Source organism: Mytilus californianus, unplaced genomic scaffold (genome assembly GCF_021869535.1).
Source record: "Mytilus californianus isolate M0D057914Y unplaced genomic scaffold, xbMytCali1.0.p SCAF_10, whole genome shotgun sequence".
Taxonomy (NCBI): Eukaryota; Metazoa; Mollusca; class Bivalvia; order Mytilida; family Mytilidae; genus Mytilus; species Mytilus californianus.
The window spans coordinates 24,719,802-24,730,073 of NW_026262582.1; the positions used below are offsets into that span (position 1 = coordinate 24,719,802).

The window sequence follows — 10,272 nt, forward strand, 5'->3', positions numbered from 1 at the left end:
GAAGCATCTGAGTTCACCCTGGTTTTTACATTGGGCTCATGTTGTTCAATTTTTAGTTTCTGCTTAATTTTGTGACGTTTTGAAAAACTCGAAGTTATAAGCATAACTGCGTTATTTAGATGAATATAGAACTTTGTAATTTCGTGCGTCCGAAGCGCTTTCCTGGATTTACCTCCATCAGTAACGCTCACACCTTATCATTTGAAAGCCAGTGATGTATAAATACGTAGAAACGTCAGTAGCTTGAGACCAAAGGGGACTTTTTAAAGGTGTTTATACCCTTATAGCCTTTCTATGCCCCCCTTTTTTTTAAACCGAAGAAACAACTGTATTCACTCAATGGAATAATGATGAAAAAGTATAACAAAAATACCAAACTCCAAGGTAAGTTCAAAAAGGGAAAGTCCATAAATTCTGTAAAAATCAAACGTAAGACATTAACAACAAACGGAACAAACTGAAAACAGCTGTCATATTCCTGATTCGGTACTGGGATTTTCCGAAGATAATGCGGGTGAGATAAACCTGGTTTTACAGCTAGCTAAACATGAAACGAATGAAACAAGTATTTGTACTTTCCACTAAAAACCTTGTAAGAAGTAGAACATAAAATTTGTAGATAACACAAGTCAAAATATCAGTACAGAAGAATTGTTCATAAGTGAAGTGACATTGAAATTAAGATATCTAAAGATTTATGTAAGACTAGATACAAATATTATCACGATTTTGATTAAATATTTCGGGATTATAAGACTGTTAGCTTTGAAACTAAACATAAACTGAAGAACAAATGAAACCCCATTCTACCGTTATTTCAATCAATATTTATAAATTTCGAAAAAAATCATTGTACGGGTCTCAAATAAGTATTTTTTGAAAAAAAGTGGGAAAAATCTACAAAATTGAAACCTTTCAAAAACAATTGATTTTGTTATTGTATCTATCTGCAGATACTGCAAAAAAATATATTATCAGTTTAAAAAAGGCGTAAAAAAGGAAACGCATATATATATATATAAATGGAAGAATCTGTGTCATCTTTATCTTAAATACTTATAATTATTCAAAAAGTCAGGGACAGTAATTTTAGCTATCTGTTTTATAATGATATTTTTTCCCATGATTTCGTAGTTGTAAAACGAGATTTGGCAGAGCCATCTATGTTTTTTTTAACAGTCTAACACGAGGACAGTGTGGTTGCCAAACATTATACCACAGTTTGCACACTTCCCCTAGTAAAGTAACACGAGGACAGTGTGGTTGCCAAACATTATACCACAGTTTGCACACTTCCCCTAGTAAAGAAACACGAGGACAGTGTGGTTGCCAAACATTATACCACAGTTTGCACACTTCCCCTAGTAAACAACTTCTGGTTATACCTATACATTCTATAGACGTGAATATTTATAGAATGTTCCATTTACCTCTCCTTATCAAACAGTAAGATTGCCTTATAAACTTGGGACATACGTGCTGTCAGCCAGTTTGTCACACAACGTTTAATTTGATATGCAGTCATTACTTGCTATTGTTCTAGTCGTAGGTATGTATCATGTATGTTTGTTGTCTCTGCCTGGATATCACTGTTTATTACTTTTACTTTTCAGTTCATAATGGAATTAATCAATTGTCAAACGATTTTAATACCCAATTCTTATTTTATTGAATGCTTGAAAGTTCTAGTCAATGGCATCGTCAATTATAATTTAAACATAATTAGGATAAAACCTGTCACAGTCATCATTCCTTGTGAATGAATAAGGAGATGTGGTATGAGTGCCAATGAGACAAATATCCACCAAAGTCACAATGTGTAAAATGTAAACAATTATAGGTCAAAGTACATTTTTTATATTTATAAGAATGTAACATAAATGGACCCCAGTGGAAATAAGTTGTGCGGCTATCATGGGCAATTTTGATTAGGTATTTACGTACCGGTTCACATGTCTGCTATGGTTAATACTACTTTTGTAAAAAGTTTTATGCTGATATCTGATCAAATAAATATATCTATCTATAAAATAAAAAAAGTAAGTTGTAATATGAAAAAGTATTAATTTGTAATAATATAATTTATTTCATGGCAAAATATTTTCTATTATCATTACCGAGAATGTATTTGTTATGAAATGAGTAAACGATTCTGGGTAATATTTTATGATATTACTCAGAATGATATTGATTATGAAATGACCAAATGAATACATTTTTCATATTACAATACCATTTTGATTAATATTTTCAAAAGCATTCTCTCAAATCAAAAGCTATGACAAAACATGATTTTCTCTTTGATGGACGAACAAAAACAGTTGCCTTTTTATTGTCTATATTATTGTCATATTAATCAGAAAAGAACAACTAGCGCCCATCATTTAGTCTCGAAACTGTCGGTCATATTTTCCCTCCACTATGGTCACCTGATAGACTTGTAATTTCAGGGGCGGATCAAGCCATTTATAAAAGGGGGGTTTCTAACCCAGGATAAAGGGGAGGGGGTTCCAACTTTATGTCCCCATTTAAATGCATTGATCGTCAAAAAAAAGGGGGGAGTTCCAACCCCCGGACCCCCCCCCCCCCCCCCCCCCCTGGATCCGCCACTGAATTTAGTGTTTTTAGTATCAAGCTTTTCATTAGTTTTCCTATGCATTGTTTTAACATTGACGTGGATAGCAAGTGCAGTCATAGCTGTTGTATTTCATACGGAAATAAAATTTGATATGATAGTGCCTGGCGATTGTTGTCACACAATCACGGATTCTTATGAAACAAACACGTAATGTAATTATTTAAAGAGAAAGTATAATAGAAAAACAGATATTTATATATATACTAATGGTCCGGCGACACAGTTATCGTCCTTTGATTTTCGTTGTCTAACAAATAGAGTCCTTATTATAGAAAGTATATAACTTGCCATTTTTTTGCATACACCTTCCAAATTCATTTCATTATATTTTATGTATAATATAGTAAGAAGGGGGATGAAATTAAATGTTAAGAAAATTTAGGGCATGAATTTTTAGGTAAAGTAGACATTTGGTCCAGTTTTAAAAGGTAAAAAAATAATATGTCTGAAGATGTCAAACTGAATTATAGACCCCCTTAACATAAAATTGTCCATATTTTGAGTTAGAGTCGATAGACTTTTCTATAATTTTGATATAATTTGTCCCAGAAATAGGACACTACACTGTAAAATCATTTTTGGATAGAGTAGGTGCGATTTTTTTAATTTGCCTTTTTTTGTCTAAAATGATCTACGAAATAACTGTGTTCTCGGGCCTAAGATATCATTTATCATATTGATAAAATATATTATTATGTTATGCAAAACCCATGAATTAAGATTGTTACTTGCTTAACATCTAGTGGCAAATATTTTATGACTATTCAGGACAAGCGCAGATCAACAGAGAAATTCATATCAATTCTTACTTTGTGGTTTTATGTAAGAATTAACAAAGATGAATAAAATTTACTATGTTTTCATTCATAACAGATAATATCGAGCATACGCGCAGTGGACAAAACCCAAAGCAAATGAACAACTCTTCAATTGCTGTTCTTCATCTAAAATTCGCATAGAGATATTTAATATAAAAAAAACGTTCACACCTAACTGCCACTTCAAGCCCAGATTAACCGGTTTGGGCGGAACTAAATTAACCAACCAACTATGTCTCGCGTAGAATTTCCATTGCTACGTTTACAATTGCCGTGCTCGAAAAAACATTTTTCTTAAGAATAAATGACAGATTATAACCTGCCCACACTTGATTTGATTTTTGTATTACAGCGGCAGCCAGTGTAGACGCTGCTTGCCCTAGAGATTGGACTGAACTTGAAGGATCATGTTGGTTCGTTAGTCATGAAAAGTCAAAATGGACAGATGCCAATGTAAGTTTAGCTTAAAATATCTGGCGAGCTTAGAAAGTATGGTCGGTAGAACTAATCGAACATAGCTTTTTCATATTACAAGGATAATGTTTCAGAAGCAGTACTGTTAAAAGACCAAACCCAGTCAAGATAAAAATTTCAGAATAGAATAAAATAATAAATGTTAACAAATTTATTCGTTGAATTCAGTCTGCTTGTCACTTATTCCATGGAATAGAATAGAATAATGTCGTATTGATAATCACAGCGCCCAAAGCTGAGCTGAATTATTACATTAAATGTATATACCATGATTACAATGATAACAATGATTTAATAGGCAATTGAAAATTAATTTGTTCCTACAAAATATCAAATGTGTTAACTCAGTTGAATTCTTTTGTAATATTTGAACACTTTAACATTATTCAATAACGAAAATTAGAGAAAAATGTATTTTACTTAAAGATTTGCTCTTAATTTTACCGTTTAAGATATCATTTCCTTGAAATATAAAATGTTGTATTTTGATTATGTACAGCAAAAATCGTTTGTTGCATTTTACTATTTACATCAAAAACATAAAAATTACTCTGAGAGTTTCTACAATAATATTGTGGTTTAATAGAATAAATAGTTCAAGGAACTGAAATGGTTAAAATGGCGTATTCGGCATATTATTTGATTGTTCGTTGTTGTAATGCGAATATAGTACTAATGAATAGAATTTGAGGGGTTAGGGATAACATTTGAATATGGCTTGTGTTAAATATTGAGCGGGGTTTTTATTCAATTTTCAACAGAAACGCGTAGCATAATCGAATTTATTCACTGTTGTTATATATCCAGTGGCAAATATATCAGATAAATTGACAGTGCAAATGACGGCGTTAATCTTAAAAAGTTAAAATGAAATTAAAAAGAAGTTTTCCACTTAAGTTAAGAAATACAAAACGGAATCCAGAAATGGTTTTAATCATGCGGGTTTATTTTTCTAAAACTGTTTTGCTTCCTTTCTGATAATAGGGAAGAATGAAAAATACTTTCAGTTTGCTTGTATTACTATTTAAGAATGTTAAGGCTCTTCTAAAAAATGCATAACATTTTAGTTCGTTGAAATAAGCTAAGGGAAAGAACAAATTTTGGTTATGCATGTAAAACTTTTTTCTTGTTTAATTTTATCTCATCTAATAGAATGGTTTCGAATATAGAATCACATTTTGTTTCCGATATGACTTATAATCGACCACACCCTTATTAGTTAAATAACCTAGACTAGAGTGTTACATACCTGGAAATTTATTTTAGTTGTACCATTTCATTTTTCTCAGACAATTCTTTATTCAAGATCTTTTTATAGTAATTATAATTACTTCAATAGGTGAGGAGATGGTCAGCTTGATCTTAAATTTTGCCAGCGGATTATTGGGTACAACACGTGGGAAAAGAACAGAAAACCATTACAAAATGATATCAAATTCTTTAAAATGTTATAATCTGAAGATTCGTTCTTAATACTTAAGGTGTATTTTAAGTTAGCGAAAGTCCAAATAACTGTCCATTCTTGGGAAATAATGGGCGTCGGCCCTTCGGGCCTCCGCTCCATTATTTCACAGGAATGGACAGTTATTTGGACATTCTCCATAATTTAATTCAGTCTGCCTGTTAATCATTCCATGGAGAACTTGATGTTTTACCTGACAGACAAATCTTACTTTTATTCATTTATTTCAGTTTGCCTGTCAATCATTCCATTGAGAACTTGCTGTTTCACCTGATAGATAATCTTACTTTTATTCATTTATTTCAGTCTACCTGTCAATCATTCCATAGAGAACTTGTCGTTTTACCTGACAGACAAGTCTGACTTTTATTCGTTTATTTCAGTCTGCCTGTCAATCATTCCACAGAGAACATGCTGTTTTACCTGACAGACAAATCTTACTTTTATTCATTTATTTCAGTTTGCCTGTCAATCATTCCATTGAGAACTTGCTGTTTAACCTGACAAACAAATCTGACTTTTATTCCTTTGTTTCAGTCTGCCTGTCAATCATTCCATGGAGAACTTGCTGTTTTACCTGACAGGCAGATCTTAACATCGGTAACAGATGGTTTATTAAGGCGTAAGTGATCTATTTGAGACAAAATTTGAAACTTTTTAACTTAACCCTTTTGATACAAAAGATTTTGCTCAGATTAAACACACGTTCGTGAGACATAAGTTAAAACTTAATGTCCTGATATAAAAGTTCAGTGTAGGCAGTATCATATTGCTCAGTTTCGATTATTCAATTAAAAATGTTCATTGTATGAACTGATATAAAAGTTAGGTAAAGGCAGTGTTACAAATGATTCGGTTAATACAGGTTATTCAACTTAAAATGTTCATTGTATGACCTGATATAAAAGTTAGGTAAAGGCAGTGTTACAAATGATTCGGTTAGTACAGGTTATTCAACTTAAAATGTTCATTGTATGACCTGATATAAAAGTTAGGTAAAGGCAGTGTTACAAATGATTCGGTTAATACAGGTTATTCAACTTAAAATGTTCATTGTATGACCTGATATAAAAGTTAGGTAAAGGCAGTGTTACAAATGTTTCGGTTAATACAGGTTATTCAACTTAAAATGTTCATTGTATGACCTGATATAAAATGTTTATGAAAGCAGAATACAAATGGTTCGCTCTAGAAGTGAAAGGTACAGTGGGAATCTCGTTAATCCATTCATGTGCGTCTATAATTAGATGTTTATAGAGATTATTTACCTTTAGAATGTTCATTGTCTGACCTAATAGAAAATTTCAGTGTAGGCAGTGTTTACAACTGGTTCGATGTATACAGATTATTCAACTAAGGAATATTCATTGCATGACCTGATATAAAAGTTCAGTGTAGGCAGTGTATACAATTGGTTCGGTTTATCAGATTATTCAACTTTAGAATATTAATTGTAAATAAAATAAGGAGATATCCTGATATAAAAGTCCAGTATAGGCAGGTTACAATTGGTTCGGTTTATACAGGTAATTTGAATTAAGAGTATTAATTGCATGTCCTGATATAAAAGTTCAAATTGGAAATTTACGACTAGGAAATTTAACAAATGGTTTATACTGTTTTTTTTCTTATTTATCCAGATCATTTTGTTGGTTTTTTTTTCGCCATCTTGTTCGACAACTTATTTTTGATTACCCTTGTGATTTCTTAGCCTACCTTTAAACAGGCCCATTGATGTGATTATATACTCTTAATATGTTTTGTCATTCCGCAGATAATTTACAATTTGCAGCTTTTTCTTCTGCTTTATGCAATTCTCTCCAACGTTGGAGCACACACAACTACTTAAAACATTTTACTAGAAACAGTTAATCATTGTATTAATTTTGCTCAATCCACAGATACCCACGGAGACAAGTTTTGGCTTGATGGCTCAGATATCATCACAGAAGGAGACTGGGTGTGGAACGCCAATTTACAACCCATTGATTTACACATGCTAGGAATATCTATTAGCGACAATGACAAAGACAAAAATTGCCTGTATATCGACAGAGATCACCATAACAGCTGGAAGGCTGAATCTTGTGAATCGGATGCATATTATATTTGTCAGCACAGGTATATGTCTATAAAGATTATTAAGTCATTCGTCAAATGCATGCAAAAGCGGAAACTATCATAAAATAAAAAAAAAATGAAGAATTGTTGCCATAACAAAAAAAGGACAAATTTTCAATGTTATAGATAAAGGCAACAGAAGCATACCGGTGTTCAAAAGTCATAAATAGATTGAGAGAAAACAAACCCGGGTTACAAACTAAAACCGAGGGAAACACATCAACTATAAGAGGAAAACAAAGGAACAACAGGAACACTGAAGTGCAACAAAAACAAGCGCCAACATACATAGAAACGAACTATTTGATAACAACTGCCATATTCCTGATTTGGTACAGGACATTTAAAGAAAAAGTGGTGGGTTGAACCTGGTTTTATGGCTAGCCAAACCTCCCGCTTATATGACAATGTTAAAAAATATCGCTAAAATGACAACACTACGTGATAGAAATACAGCACAAACATACGCAAGAACACTCATCACAGAGAAACGCACAAACAAATAATATAATAGTCGACACAACATGCAAACTAGAATCCCAAGGGTTGTGTGGAAATTTATTGTTTGTACACCAACATGAAAGTAAATAAACTCATCATAGATACCAGGATTGAAATTTTGTATTTACACCAGACGCGCGTTTCGTCTACAAAAGGCTCATCAGTGACGCTCGAATAAAAAAAGAGTTAAAAAAGCAAACTAAAGTACGAAGTTGGAGAGCAGTGAGGACCAAAAATTCCTAAAAGTTTTGCCAAATAAAGCTAGGGTAATCTATTCCTGAGGTAGAAAGGCCTTAATATTTCAAAAATTCAAAGTTTTGTAAACAGTTTATTTAAAATTATGACCATATCAATGATAATTCATGTCAATACAGAAGTGCTGACTACTGGGCTGGTGATACCCTCGGGGAATAACTTACCCATCTGCTTATCCCTCTAGAGCACCTGAGATCACCCCGGGTTTTGGGTGGGGTTTACTGGTTGCTCAGGCATTAGTTTTCTATGATGTGTTTTGTAGACTGTTGTTTGTCTTTTGTCGGTTTTTTTAGCCATGGCGTTATCAGTTTGTGTTCGACTTATTAGCTTGATGTTCTCTTTTGTATCTTCCGTCTTTCTTTTAGAACGTTTTATTCCAACCACGTTTTTGTGTAAGCTTCGTATAAATGTTCTGTAGTTTAGCAAACTCTAAATGAAAATAGTGTTAAAATTTGTACTTCAATATAAAAAAAAGAAGAAAACTCTCCACGTGCGATACCAAATAACGTAGAAGCTAAAAACTACTTTAGGTCACCGTACAGTCTTCAAAAATTGACATAACACATACCGTATAGTCAGCTATAAAGGCCCTAAATGACAAATTTAAAAAAATTCAAACGAGAAAACTACAAAGCAATAAACGAAAAGTCTGGTCTAACTAAAACTCTTCTTTAAGGTATCCTTAAGATAAAAATGTGTACGACTTTAGTACAGACCATGTACAATTTAAAAATATAGGCAAATATGAGACAAATTAAAAAGTAATTTTAACTCTTAGCTTATAACGGTAAATCTGTTGTTAGCAAGAGATATAATTCATTGCAGAAGAAACTAACCTCTAGCACAAAACTCCTCAAAATTGACTTGAGCATAAAAATGTATAACACGAATACCGAATTCTAAGGCATATTCAAAAAGGGAAAGTCCATAAAAACTGACAAAATCAAATGCTATCAATCAACGGAACAAGTGAAAAACAACTGCCATACTCCTATACGAAAAAAAGAATATGATAATCAGAAACAAACGACACCACTGAATTACAGGCACCTGACTTGGGACAGGTATATACAGAATGTGGGGGAGGTGAGCTAAGCTTATTTGTGACGATTACTTGTAACTCATTAAATGCTTTATCGTTTTATATTTCTTATATTAATCTGTTGTAGACCAACTGGTTCATCAGTATTGGGATAGATCATCATGTCTGATAGAGGAATTACCACTAGTATTATATATTAAAGTATATTCAAGTGAAATTACTGATTGTTGGTCAATGTATAAAAACATATTTGTAATGAACGTCTGCTGACACAACAACTCAGATTTTTACCTGGCAAAGAGTTACGATTGCTTTAGCCGTATTTTTGGAATTTTTGGCTTGCAATGGTCGTCAACTTCGTCTGTTATTTGACCTTCTAACTTTTTTTTCGAGCGCCTCTGGTGAGTCTACATGTTATAATTTCTCGTGAAAGTTTCGAGGATTTCTATTAAAAATATCAGTTTCTGGTTGCACTATATAAAGACCAAATAAATCACTACTTGATAGATGTATTTAATAAAATCATCCTAAATTTAAAGTTCTGTAATAATCCATAACAATATACCCTACTTGAGCCGAAAATGAATTTGGTATAAGAAATATATTGTTAAGGTATACAGAGTATATAGTGCACACTGGCAAAGCCGAATCACAGCCAGTTAAATGAGCAGAAACTATTTCAACCTATACCCTATTTGATCCGAAAAATTAGAACCTATATGAACAAAAGGGACATAAAATGAACAGCCTAATCAATCTAAGGTCAACTTTGCCTGAGCGAGTTAGAACCTTAGTTTCTTAATACTTTCTTAAATATAATATAATATAATATAATATAATATAATATAATATAATATAATATAATATAATATAATATAATATAATATAATATAATATAATATAATATAATATAATATAATATAATATAATATAATATAATATAATATAATATATATAATAT

At 32.0% G+C, this 10,272-nt stretch overlaps 1 protein-coding gene across 1 annotated transcript; it reads left to right on the forward strand.

Moving 5' to 3' along the window:
- Window positions 1–1,409: 1,409 nt before the first annotated feature.
- On the forward strand, window positions 1,410–9,528 carry LOC127717815 (C-type lectin domain family 4 member M-like). The gene is made up of 5 exons (XM_052223661.1): window positions 1,410–1,549; window positions 3,809–3,909; window positions 5,930–6,014; window positions 7,294–7,513; window positions 9,439–9,528. The coding sequence occupies exons 1-5, from the start codon at window positions 1,516–1,518 to the stop codon at window positions 9,464–9,466; spliced, it is 468 nt and encodes a 155-aa protein (XP_052079621.1). The 5' UTR covers window positions 1,410–1,515; the 3' UTR covers window positions 9,467–9,528.
- Window positions 9,529–10,272: the final 744 nt, after the last annotated feature.